This window comes from Calliphora vicina, chromosome 1, assembly GCF_958450345.1.
Source record: "Calliphora vicina chromosome 1, idCalVici1.1, whole genome shotgun sequence".
NCBI lineage: Eukaryota > Metazoa > Arthropoda > Insecta > Diptera > Calliphoridae > Calliphora > Calliphora vicina.
The window spans coordinates 153,600,713-153,614,967 of record NC_088780.1 but is presented as its reverse complement, the minus strand read 5'-3'; the positions used below and the strand labels follow the sequence as shown (position 1 = coordinate 153,614,967).

General features: G+C 30.8%; 1 protein-coding gene across 1 annotated transcript; it reads right to left on the bottom strand.

Moving 5' to 3' along the window:
- Window positions 1–1,958: 1,958 nt before the first annotated feature.
- LOC135964119 (heat shock 70 kDa protein cognate 2) lies at window positions 1,959–14,069 on the bottom strand. The gene is made up of 3 exons (XM_065516197.1): window positions 13,570–14,069; window positions 2,389–3,870; window positions 1,959–2,318 (listed from the first exon to the last, which is right to left on the bottom strand). Exons 1-3 carry the CDS (start codon window positions 13,741–13,743, stop codon window positions 2,064–2,066), a joined length of 1,911 nt encoding a protein of 636 aa, XP_065372269.1. The 5' UTR covers window positions 13,744–14,069; the 3' UTR covers window positions 1,959–2,063.
- Window positions 14,070–14,255: the final 186 nt, after the last annotated feature.

Here is a 14,255-nt window from a genome sequence, read left to right as displayed (position 1 = left end):
TGTTTTTTTAATTTTTTGCACATTTTTTTCGAATTTTTTAATTTTATAAAATTTTTTTGTTTTTAAATTTTTTTTTGGTAAAAAAAAAACAATTCGGGTTAAAAAATATTTTTCCGATTTGGACCCATTGTAGGTCTAACTTACTGTGGTCTTATACGTCGTTGCAAACTTCTTTGAAATATCTATCATTAGATATCCATATTGTCTATATTAATGACTTAGTAATCCATATATAGGTCAAAAATCGATGTTGTCCTGGTTTTCTCCTCATATCTCAGCCATTTGTGGAACGATTTTGCTGATTTTAAATAGGAAACTTATCGAAAGCATGTCTCACAGAATTATTAAAGATTTGGATCCCGAAGATATCTGGGGTCTTCAGAAAATTGATTTCAACAAACAGACGGACAGACATACCATGTCCGTATTAATCGACTCCGCTATCTATAATGATCCATAATATATATACTTTATAGGTTCGGAAAATTATATTGTGGAAATTACAAACGGAATGACAAACTTATATATACCCTTCTCACGAAGGTGAAGGGTATAAAAATAGTTTGTATACAATTGTGTAAACAAAAAATTTTTTTTTCAAAACTATTCCTAATGCTTTTAATAATGTTTTCATTTTCGGAAAGCATTAATTAATACACGGTGTTGGCAGCTGAAAATAACTTTAAGAACACCAACATTTATTTGACATTAGTGCATTAGTGCATTTAGTATTTTTATATTATTTTAAGTTATATTTCCGTTAATTATTATAAAGGAATTTTGAGTACTGAAACGCTTCTTGTGATTTTAAATGGATTGTCTGGGTTTCCCTTCTGGATCATACATCCGCAAGTTATTACCCAGCAGTTAAGCAAGTAGTCAATGTATCCTTTAAAGAAAGTAATTGTCACAAATGTCTTATCACTTGGATGACTCCATTTTATATATTTTGGTCATTTGGCACGTGTGTGCACTTTGTAGTGCAGTGAGAAGACAATTGGTTACTTTGTGCATCCCAAGTAATCTAGCATGAAGACAATTGTCACTTAAGTGTCCTAAGTAATCTAGAGTACAAACTGTTTTTTTACAAATTGTGTTAATATAATTCTCATACAGTTTATTTTTATTTATGCTTAAGTATACTGATATCCCATAGCATGAAGTCAATAGTCACTTTGGGGTCTCTTAGTAACCTATGTGAAGTCACTTGAAACTTTTTTTGTACTGCACTTTATTTTACCCACCAGAAGCGTTGACTACTTTCGATCAGCTATCCGATAGTCACATTGTAATCAAAAGGGTTAAATTGACACCCTGCTTAGGACATGCACGTGCTAAAATAACTAGTCAAGTAACCAGTTACAAATCTAGCAAGGTAACTGACGCTATGTAACCAGTATGTGAATCCAATGCGTTTCCTACTTTGGACCAGCTATTTGACAGTCCCATTGTAATCAAAAAGAGACAATTGACTCCCTGCCTAGGACATGCCCATGTTAAAACAAGTAAGAAAGTATGGTCGGTCAAGCTCGACCATATAATACCCTACACTAAGTAAAAGAGCAAAAACATTTTTCATTTAAAATTTCAATAATTTATATTCTAGTCATTATACCCTTCCCACAATGGTGGTGTAGGGTATAATGACTAGTCACGTGGCTATTGAAGTAACTAGCTCCCACCCTAAATGATAGGTAAAACCACTAGTTCGGTACTGTCTCCTAGAACTGCTGGGTAGGATTCGAAAAGTTGATTTCAACAGACATACATACATATGATCATACATATATGATCCCATAGTGTTGAACTATAGACGCAAATGAGGGAAAAATATATAACTAATATTTACATTCTCCCAAATTTAATGACATACATTAATTTACATGTACAAGAGTTAGGTTTTTGTTCCCTCTCAGTAACGCCAATTCATTTACCACTCTGCAAAAACAAACACTTCCTTTCATGGTTTAGTAAAAAAAAACTGTATTACAAAATTATTTTATATAGGATCAACAAAATTAAAAAAGAAAGAAATATCAAAAACAATACATAAAAATTCCAATTTAGTCAACTTCCTCTACGGTGGGACCACCACGGCCACCTTGACCACCTTGAGACTTTTGGCCAGCATCGCCGGCACCATGCATTTTGGACATAATTGGACCACAAACACGTTGACAGTCCTTCAAATGATCATCAAATTCTTCCTTTTCGGCCAAAGTATTATTATCCAGCCAAGACATTTCGGAAGAGCACTTGTCACGCACTGTCGATTTATCGGAATCGGTAAGTTTGCCAGCCGGAGCTTCTTCAATGGCCTAAAATAACAAAGACAATAATAAATTTAATTGTTATGCTTACCAACACCCAAATCTCTCTAAAACTTACTTGCTTGCAACTGAAAATATAACCTTCCAAAGCATTACGAGCTTGAACACGTTGTCTTTGCTTTTCATCTTCATCTTTGTACTTTTCGGCATCTGATAACATTCTATCAATTTCAGACTTTGACAAACGTCCCTTATCATTTGTAATAGTAATCTTTTCGGACTTGCCAGTACTATTATCTTTAGCCGATACATTTAAGATGCCATCGGCATTCAAATCGAAAGTTACTTCAATTTTAGGTACTCCTCTGGGTGCGGGTGGAATACCAGTCAAATTGAAAGTACCCAACAAATTGTTGTCCTTTGTCATGGCACGTTCACCTTCATACACCTGAATGGTAACAGCATTTTGATTGTCACTATAGGTGGTGAAGGTCTGTTGTTGTTTGCAGGGAATGCGAGCATTACGTTCAATCAATTTAGTCATAACACCACCGGCAGTTTCAATACCCAACGACAAGGGGGTAACATCAACCAAGAGGACATCTTGAATCTGAGAACTGCCAACTCCAGTGAGAATAGCTGCTTGAACGGCAGCACCATAGGCTACAGCCTCATCTGGGTTAATAGATAAATTCAATTGCTTGCCACCGAAGAAATCTTGCAACATTTTCTGGATTTTAGGAATGCGTGTTGAGCCACCAACCAAGACAACATCATGAATGGAAGATTTATCCATTTTAGCATCGTTCAATGCTTTCTCAACGGGTGTCAAGGTGGAGCGGAACAAATCCATATTAAGTTCCTCAAAACGGGCTCTGGTGATTTTGGAATAGAAATCAATGCCTTCATGTAAGGCATCGATTTCCAAAGAAGCCTCAGTGCTGGAAGACAATGTACGCTTAGCTCTTTCACAGGCAGTGCGTAAACGTCTCAAGGCGCGCACATTGCCAGACAAATCGCGCTTGTGCTTGCGTTTAAATTCATCCACAAAGAAGTTGACCAAACGATTGTCAAAATCTTCACCACCCAAATGTGTGTCACCAGCAGTAGATTTCACCTCAAACAATGAACCTTCATCAATGGTTAAGATGGAGACATCAAAAGTACCACCACCCAAATCGAAAATCAGCACATTCTTTTCACCCTTTAAGTTTTTATCCAGACCATAGGCTAAAGCGGCAGCAGTAGGTTCATTAATAATACGTAGGACATTTAAACCAGCAATGGAACCAGCATCTTTGGTAGCTTGACGCTGGGAATCATTGAAGTAGGCCGGTACCGTAATGACAGCATCGGTTACTTTGCCACCCAAATAGACTTCGGCAATTTCACGCATTTTGGTCAACACCATAGAACTGATCTCTTCGGGTGCAAAACGTTTACGCTCTCCCTTGAATTCTACTTCAATTTTGGGCTTGCCACAATCACTGATCACCTGGAAGGGCCAATGTTTCATGTCTTGCTGAGTTTTAGGATCATCGAATTTGCGACCAATTAAGCGTTTGGCATCGAAAACGGTGTTTTTGGCATTCATGGCAACCTGAAAGAAGAAAAACATTAGATATTGATTGAGTGAGGGGGTATATAAAATTAAATGTTTCTGGGTCCTTATAAAATTCTAAAACGATATAGATATGTATGTCTGTTGGTCTGTTCCCTATGGACACGTCTATAGAGCCCTAATATAAATGGAAAAATGGTAAGAGTCGGCTCATGATTTCTCCTTGAACCCATACAAATATCAACCCGGAATATGGATCTTTGATACATAAATATCTATAGAATAGTAAAATCCATACAAAATTTGGTATTGAAAATAGGCAAAATCAGATAAAAATAAATGTACAAAAATCAATTTCAGTTTAAAATTAGGGGTGGGTATATAGGATTCGAAATTTGAGATCTTTTCAAACACATTCGTTTCTATTTTGCACTCTCCAAATGTTCAATAATAACTTCAAAATATTAATTTCAATAGAGGTCATTTTATATTTATAAATTTGTTAACATTTCTAAATTTATAAATTTAATGTGCATCACATCATTTCACCTACAATATAAATACTTATGTATGTTTAAAATGTATTTTTTTTATTATTATTGTTTTCGTATATTTCTAAACATAAACACAAGAGGAAATTATTTGGATGAACAAATTAAAAAAATATTTATGACCAAAAAACGAGAATATTCCACTTGTTTTTCACAACAATCTAAATTTATTCATGTATAATTTTAATGTGTTGCAGAGAGACTTCGAAAGAACATTTCGCATATAACAAACCTCCCACATGTATTGAAAGTCGAAACGCCTTTATTCATCATCTTTACTAAACGTGAAGATTTTAATTAAAAAAATTTCATAAATGTTATTGAAATGATATTATTTGTTAAAAATTAAATTTATTTTGAATTTTTGTTTTAAATTATAATAAATTTTTACAATTGTAACAACATAGAACAGCATGTTTGGTTGCGACCATTTTTGGTGTAAAGCCATTATAACAAGAGAGTGTTATAATTTTAATATGTCCATTTTTAAATGTCTGACGCTATATAGGGGCTATGAGTATGATTAGTTGTTTTGTAACATTTGCTGACATTTTAAATTGAATGTAGTTTATGACTTAATATTATTAAAGTTCCTATAAGATCGATGATCTTAAATTTGTTTGTAATAGCTCATACCTCTTAATAATCGAGTCCATCAGGCAAAATATCAATTAAAGCATTACTGGTATCAGGGATTTTATTGGGCGGAAAGCCCTATCGTGCCTTCAACAGACGTACGGACATAGCTAGATCGTTATGCTGAACAATACAGTCTGAAATTCTAAATATTATCGGCGATCAATAGATCAATCCTTCAATTGATCTAAATTTTTAGAGAGATTTGTTTTCATTAAGCTGATCTGAAAACGCTTTTTAAATGCTTAAAGAAGAGGTTTTTATATTGAATGCATCCATCACAGAAGCTTCAAATCATACGCTGATCTCGATCATACACTGATATTTCATCAATCTGTACATACAAGCACTTTAGAAATCCTGGGAAATTGTGCGAGAATTCCCGGGAATTATTTTCCTTATTTTTATGTAATGCTTTTTGAACTTGACTTTCTCTAAAATATGCTTAAAGCTCCAAAAAAAAAATGCAGAAGATTCATACAACAAAAAATATATAACCAAAATATACCAATAACAAGTTCATTATTCAAATTATTCCAAAAACTCGTGAATGTTCAGAGCTGTCACAGAATTCTATTCCGATCGAAAATGGAATTATTTTAGTAGTTTGCTTTTTCACAAAGAGTAAAACGAAAATTTTATGAATAAAACCACCTTCCGTAAAATTCTTCAAGTTTTAATTAACATCTTTACTTAATTTTTGATTTAATAAGCTAAACATTGCCAATTCAAAATTAAAAAAATTAAATTTTTATTTTTTGCGAATTAATTGGAATCTAACGAAGTCATTCCGATACAAATGACAAATGGTGAAAGGTTTGTATATAACCAAAATTAGAAATCGAGTCAGTTTATCCTTTATATTAAATTTTTATTGGATTTTTTTATTTGTATCCAATTACATTTTAAAACCAAAGACATTTTTTAGCTTTTTAACGAAGTTTATATTCTTAAAATTTAATAATTTGTTCTAGGCGGGAATTCCCGGGATGCCGGGATATTTCAAAATTAATTCCGATTTCCCGGGAAAAGAAAAACTCTAGTTCTTACCTCAAATAGCGACTGAAGTAGATTCATAATCAGGGCTGCGTTGTTCATGCAAATGCATGTTTGCAGTCAGTAACCCAAAATAAATGTTGACCAATTACTTTTCCGATTCAGATAATCATGGATTTTTGCTTGAATTTGACACACTCGGAACTAGATCTACGGAAGCACTAAATAACTAACACCCCTTTAGGAACTAGTTCCGAGATGCAGTTAGAGGAATTTTACTGTTTTTTTTTTTATTATATTACAGACAAAGTTTTAACGGCTTGCTTATCGCTTCTGGAATCCGTGTTATATTCATTCATTATAATTGATTTTAAAAATGTCCGCCTTAAAATCCTAAATTTAGAAAGCAGGTGATCTGGATAGACCAATTTAAATTTATTTTGTCGTAGAAAACATGATTGGTCTCGTGTTGGATCCCAAACAGTATCGCAGGCATTATTCAAATGGATAGGATGACAAGAGTTGGGCAATCAGTTATCTGAACTAATTTTGGTATGTAATAATGACTCTTGCCACAGTCGCCTACGTGAATTTTTCGACAACTCTCCAGTAACACATATTGAAATATTTCGGTCCAAAATCAAAAGTATTGTGATGTCAAGGATAAATATATTATTTTTTCTTAATTTCAATTGGAATATTCCCAATTTCAAATTGAAATTCTCTATTTCATTTGGAATTATCTAAATTTCAATTTTAAATTCTCAAATTTCTCATTTTCATTTGGAATTTTCTCAATTTTAATTGAAATTTTCTTAATTTAATGTTGAAATTCTCAATATCAATTGGAATTTTCTCAATATCATGCATAATGTTCTCAATTTAAATTAAAAATGTTGTAGTCTAAAACCATAGACCTAACTCGGTTGTCAGAAACCTAAGTGGTGATAATGTATTAGTAGAAAAAACTATGTGAAAACAAAAACAACACTCGTATGTGTGATTATTTTGAGTAATTTTTTTGTTTGAGTTTTTTTCTAGTTTCCGCTCTATGTTTCTCTATGCCTAATGTGCTGTTTTTCTATAGCGAACGAGTACTTTGAGTGGAAATTTAACATGTGTTTTGTTATTGTAACAAAAACAAAATACATGTAAAACGTCCACTCAAAACGTCTACTCGCTATAGAAAAACAGCACATAAAACTAGTCTCTATAAAACTCTACAGAATTACTTCAGAATCATAATAACATACCACAGAACAGGTTCCAGAAGTGCTTGTAATATCACCAGTTGTATGGATGTTATTAAATAATATAAAGTGGTTTTGATTATAATCATTCTAGAAGTATTGATTCATATTTTTATTAACATTTAAAATTCAAACATATTTTTCGATTTATATTGCATGTTTTATTTACATGCAATTCCATAAAAAAAACGAAACACCAACAAAGGGATTTTGATATTTCTTTCACCAAATAATGGTTTTCTATCAAAATCTTCTGGCAACGTTGATTACGCAGGCTGTATAGCAGTGGCCGGCACTCTTAGCCTCCACGGCCAACGATGTTCATAAAAATTATCAAATTAGAAACAAGAAAGAAAGAATATGTCTCATAACATGTTATTAATATCAAAGGTTCGATAGAATTAATTAATTATTACATTCTCAATATCAAATTTCATTAAAGAATTCTTTACAAATTAATTCCTGTGCATAATTCTTTAGTACTTCAAACATAGGGAATTCATTCCTTTGTGAGAATTAGTTCTCAATATAATTAATTTTTTATAGGGTGCCCCGATAGACCAGTCGATAGTGTGCTGAACTATTAATTTGAGGATTGCGGGTTCGATTTCCGCTAGATACTTTGAGTGTATCTGCAGACAAGCAAAATGGTTCGCAGTTAGTGTTTGTTTAAAATAAAACATATATTATTTAAAAGTTAATGAAATTTGCTTACATACCAGTATTTAAAAAAAAGTACTCGCTTGGGATATGTAAACAGGGGGCATAATAAATGTAACGACGAATCGTTCAGAAATTCCTAAATTTTTTCTATTCAAACAAAAGTATCTTAAGAATTTGTTACGTTAAAATTTCAGTTAATTAAGCTATAATTGAATTAATTTATTCAAAGCTCTTATTATAGGAATAATCCATGTTCTTTTTATGCCGACCACTGATGTAAAGTCCGACCACTGCAGAGAATGGTCCGTATCCGTTATATGATTGTTAATAAAATAAACAATTGCCTACTTTAAGGGTCTAATTTGAAAAGTCACTTACTTCATTAAAATTACACACGAAATTAAAATCATTAGACGAATCATATGTATTTCATTTCAAACAAATGTCAAATGTATAGCACATCATATCAGTCACTCTAAATCAAATTTACAAATTCGTCATTATATTTTAGTATCTTTTAGCGTATAACTAAATATTATGTATGGATTTCTTATATAGAAGTTGAAAACAACAAAATAAACAAACAAAAGCTTGTTCAATGACCATAGAAGTCCAGCCAGTTGTCGCGTACGTTGAGAGAAGAGGTCAAGTAAATCTTGATGCTTCAGTTAGTTTCTTTTAATGTTGTTGTTGCTGCTACTGTTGTCAACATAAATTTCATCCAAAAATATTAACAATAAATCAAATGGTGTGAAAAATAATTTTTATCAGTTTGTTTTTTTTTTGTTTGGATTTTGCCAAACCAAAAAACTATAAAACAAAATGCAACAAATTACACTTTTAGAATAAATAATGAAAAAGAGTAAAAAAAAAATCTTAAACAAATTAACATTAAATTAAGGTAAAACTAAATTTATTAAAACAAATGTGTTTCATAATTTTAAGTTACAAAAAAAAAAATAAGAAAAATATTTGATGAAAATTTGTTAACACATTTTTATAATAAATTGTTTTTGTATATAGAATAGATTGAACAGAGATATGTAAGTGTTTTGAAATATGTATGTATTGCAATTTGAAACAATAGAATTTTGCTTTCAATTTAAAACATGAATCATTATCGTTGTTTGTTATAAAACAAGAAAATAGTATGTAATTGGAATTCATTAAAGTTCCTCTAATATAATTATAGATTATCAGTAAATACGAAGGGGGTTTAAAAAGAAAATAAATATTAAATTTAATTATATTACAATTTATTAACAATTTATTTGGAATTATTTTACATCAAACAAATTGTTAATTTCAAACAACAGTTTACTTTGCATTTGCTGATATTAAAATATGAAGCAATCTCTCCTATCATTCGGGATCGCAATTACGTTTTTATTATTAAGTGTGTTCGCGTACTTTCCAGTAAAAATTATCCAGTAACTTTAATTTAGAGCGTAAAAATACATTTACTCTCAATCTAAAAAAATATCCAAAAAAGTACGCGAACAAAAATTTGTAAAAATAAGTTGTATTTTATTATAAATCAATTTAAAATGGTCAGGAGTCTTCAAAATTACTCTTTTTAAATGCTCCGAATTTGTTTGGTTCTTCCAAAATCAAAAATTTTAATACAAACATTCTTAAAGATTTCGATTAAAACAGGCTGTGAGTGTTAAAAATCATCTTTATATATAAATTCTTCTGTACGTGTGTTAGTAACTGAACTCCTCCTTAACGGCTGGGCCGATTTCGATGAAATTTGATGTGTGTGTTTGAGTGGGTCCCTGGATGGTTCAGATTCACAATTGACCTATATAGGAACAATGGGCATGGCACCTCCCTTACAAAGTAAAAAATTATTATTGCATATCTGGAGTAATATTATAGTGGGGGTCTTCATACTTTGTGTGGCAGAACAACGTTTGCCGGGACAGCTAGTATGATATAAAAAGTTTAAGAAAAAAAGTTTGAGAAAATGGAATTTGAGTCAATTCAAATGAATTTGGTATAAATTAATCGCAATTCGTTTCCAATTCAATTGAATTGCAATTTTTGTCTAATTCAAATGAATTTGTCAAAGTGAATTGCAATTAATTTACAATTCCTTTGAATTGAATTGATTTTTAATTAATTCAAATGAATAAACAAATCATTTCCACTTATTTGAATTGAATTGATTGAAATTTGAATTGATTTGAACTATTTTTTTATGTAAAAGACAGCAAGCATTACTCTCGTTTTGTATATCACATATGTAGTATAGACCAAATACAAACAATACTTAGATTTGAAATTCCCATGATATACTGGAATTGTCCGGTAGCTGGAATGTCCATGATATACTGGAATTGTCCGGTATCGTCTGGAATTGAATTATTATGTATCGGCGAAATTCCTATCAAAATGGGAAAATTTTGTTTATTTGCTAAAAGAAACTTAAATTTTTATTTTTCATTCCTCCTAGATCTGCTCTTGAATTTGATTGATTGCCACTCATTTTTGATTTCATTCATTTGAATTGCAATTCATTGTCCTAATTCATTTGAATGAATTCAAAATAAATTCAACTCAAACGAATTGGAAATGAATTGCAATTCACTTTAGTAAATCCATTTGAATTGCAATTCATTTTACAGATTCATTTGAATTGAAAACGAATTGCAACTCGTTTTACAAATACATTTGAATTGGATTTGAAATTGAATTGAAATTCATTTCTGCTTAATTCGTTTGAATTGATTAAAATTTCATTGAAATCTTTTTTGTTGTGAAAAGAATTAATTAAAAATTTTGCTAATTCGTTACGAATTAAAATCAAAAAATAATGATTCATTTACAGCTCTGAAATACACATAGAGCGGAAACTAGAAAATAACTGAAACCAAAAAAATTACTCAAAATAATCACACATACGAGTGTTGTTTTTGTTTTCATATATTTTTTATCTAAGGAGTGAGATCGAAAAATTCTTAACATACATATATGTTTATAAAAAAGAAACCACTAAACTTACAGCTTTAATTTTTTTTTTATTTGATTGAAATTATTATTACAATTTACAAAAAAAATTATTTTTATAGTTTTAATCACTAGTGATGAAATTTTGAACCTTTTTCGGAAACCCTTCCATTAACGTTTTTATAGTGCTTTCTGTCACTTTGCTCGAACATGTAGTCCATCTCCGTTTAAAATCTACCACACTTTTGGACACCTTTTTTGTACTCTTCAATTCTCTTTTAACAAGAGCCCAATATCTCTCCACTGGCCTTAGCTCCGGGCAGTTTGGAGGATTTGCCTCTCTTGGTACAAATACCACATTATTGTTCTTGTACCACTCAAGGGCTTGTTTGCCATAGTGACAGGATGCCAAGTCAGGCCAAAAATAAGTGGACACATTATGAAGTCTTATGAATGGAAGCAGCCTTTTTTGTAAACATTCCTTGATGTAAATTTCGGTATTTATAGAGCCCGTTGTAACAAATGAGTGGCTTCTTTTGCCGCAACTGCATATTGCTTGCCATACCAAGAACTTTCTGGGAAATTTTGTCTGCTTTTGGGTCCTAAACTTTTCTTCAACATTCCCTCGAGCATCAGCAACATAAAATTTTTGACCTGGAAGTTGCGAAAAATCTGCCAGAACATACGTTTCGTCATCCATTATGCAGCAAGAATATTTTTTTATAAAACTTGACTTCAATTTCCGTGCTCTGTTTTTGGCCTCTAAATTTTTAGTAGCGTTCCTGTCAGGAACTTTTTGAGCCTTGTATGTTTTTAAACCTGCATTAGCTTTAACTTTTCGTACCAAATAGTCCGAGCACTGAGCTAACCGGGCTGCTTTCCTACCGGATGTGTTGGGAGCTCTTTTGAAAATGCGTTCTATTTTTTTGGCTTTAGAAACATCATGTGGACCATTCCTTCTACCTGAACCAGGTTTTCTATCAACTGACAAGTTCTCCCGGTACTGTTTAATAACATTGGAAACAGTTTGACGGCAGACCTTTGTATGCTTGGCCAACTTTTTGTAAGACCAAGTTGGGTTTTGTTGAAAATATTTAATAATTTCAGTACGCACTTTTTTCTGGTCACTCATTTTAATCAGATTAACAAAAAAATTAATATAATTGACATTACACATAATAACTGACATGTTTTTCAAAGGTAACTTGATCAAAAAAAAATTCAAATAATACTTGGGTTAAAAAATGTAATGAAAAACGTGTGTTAAGAATTTTTCGATCTCACTCCTTATTAATATATTCTCAACACTTAGGTTTTTTACAACTGAGTTAGGTCCATAGAGAACAAAGAGCGGAAACTAGAAAAAAACTCAAACAAAAATATTACTCAAAATAATCGCACATACAAGTGTTGTTTTTGTTTTCAAATAGTTTTTTCAACTAATATATTCTCACCACTTAGGTTTTTGACCACTGAGTTAGGTCTTTGACAGGAGAGTTTCCGCTCTATGTATATTCTCTATGGTTATAGAGATATAGATTAAATAGATTTTCCGATCTATGTGTTGATTTTTAAAAAAATTAAATCGTGAATTTTAGAAATTCAAAAAATAAAAATTGATATTACCAAAGGTTGTGAATGTTTATTTGTTTACCCAATATGGTCCAAACCGGAAGACCCAAGGTCAAAATATAAGGCCGTGATAAAATACATATTTAAAGTTTCTTTCTTTAAAGTCATTTAGATCATTCATAGGGTTTAATATTGCAATGTTTTGTAATTTCACAATTTTATACATTTAATAACCTTTCCGATGATATCAAACAAAAGTATTCAAGGTCAACATCAACCCAGATTACATATAATTATGGCATATACGAAAACTTTTGTCGAAATTTTTCATTCCATAAGTATAGTCCATTGATGTCTGCAGCCCAAAATCCTTACGATTTTATATGTCTTATATATGGTAACTCGTAAATGTTTTTTTCTTTCGAATCAAATTGCATAATAAGCGGCAAAATTTAGCTTTCCTTTGGAATAATAAAAATATCTTAAATCTGTAGGCGAATAAAAATAATTGGCTTTATAATTTGAACTGAGTAATACAAAATATGCGCCGTTCTTTAGTCTTTCATATAGTTTTATCAGTTTTAAAATAAATCAATTATTTTTTGTATGAGAGTGTTTTTTCAAAATTAAAATTCATGTTTTGTCGTATATTTGACAAGTAAAAATTTGGGTTAAAAACAGATTACAAAAATATTAATATCTACTATTTAAATCAGGTTTTATTTCGGAAATCGTATGATCTGTTGAAAATTTATTTAAGAAATAGTAAAATGTCATAAAACATTCAAAGTCGTTTTTCTCGAAACCACTTTTTTTTATTTAATTTTGACGTTGTTGCAGCAAATGAGCGATATATATTATGTTAACGTAAATGTGATCTAGTTAAATCTTTATAAATATCTATTCTTTTTTAAATAAACACTCGAACATTCCAAGTGTTTATATTCACATTTAATTTCCATTGCAAATTTGATTCACACGCACCTCGTATTATTTCAATATCCCATGGTTTTATTTTATAATTGATTTATTAAACCTAATATGGATGTTAATTTTTTTTGCACATTGTTTTCTACATTTTATTATATAGTTTTTTTTCAAGATTGATATAATTTTACCTGATTTTTGGCAGCATCACCAATTAAACGTTCAGTATCGTTGAATGCAACATAACTGGGTGTTGTACGATTTCCCTGATCATTTGCAATGATCTCAACTTTATTATTTTGCCAAACACCAACACACGAATAAGTGGTGCCAAGATCTATACCAATTGCGGGAGCTTTAGACATTTTGGTTTAAGTCTAGTTTGGTTTTTATAACTGATAGATTTTTATCCAAATAATAAATGAGTCTTAATGCTGTCAAATCACACTGACAATCAATCTGTATTTGTTTAATTTATTTTTTTGTATACTGTCAATATAAAATGCACTTTTTTTTAAGATTTTTTTTTTCAAAGCAACCGCTTCTTGCGTTATTTTTGTAACGTTTTCAACGACGTCCAACGTAAAACTAATGAATTTTCTAAATGAATCACTAGATTTTATGGCTTGTTTTTGTGCTTTTTATAACGCTTTAAATGAAATTGATGTACAATTTGTGCAAAAATCTACAAAATTTAGAACTCTCTCTTTTTTTCAATAAGTGTTCATTTGCTGAAATGAATGAACAATTTTCAGCTCAATTTCTTGGGAAATTTTTGCAAAGAAAATGTATTTATTTATTTGTTTATATTTGATAATATTCTAGAATTATTGTTTTGTTTGTATGTATTTGAATTTCTTTTTGAAAATAAACAAAC

Bases quoted from the DNA above. Each gene is read 5' to 3' on its own strand.
- LOC135964119 (XM_065516197.1), bottom strand. From the start codon at position 13,743: ATGTCTAAAGCTCCCGCAATTGGTATAGATCTTGGCACCACTTATTCG. The intron at 3,871-13,569 runs GTAAAATTATAT...TTCTTCTTTCAG, and splicing joins GTGATGCTGCCAAAAATCAG to GTTGCCATGAATGCCAAAAA. The intron at 2,319-2,388 runs GTAAGTTTTAGA...TTGTTATTTTAG, and splicing joins ATATTTTCAGTTGCAAGCAA to GCCATTGAAGAAGCTCCGGC.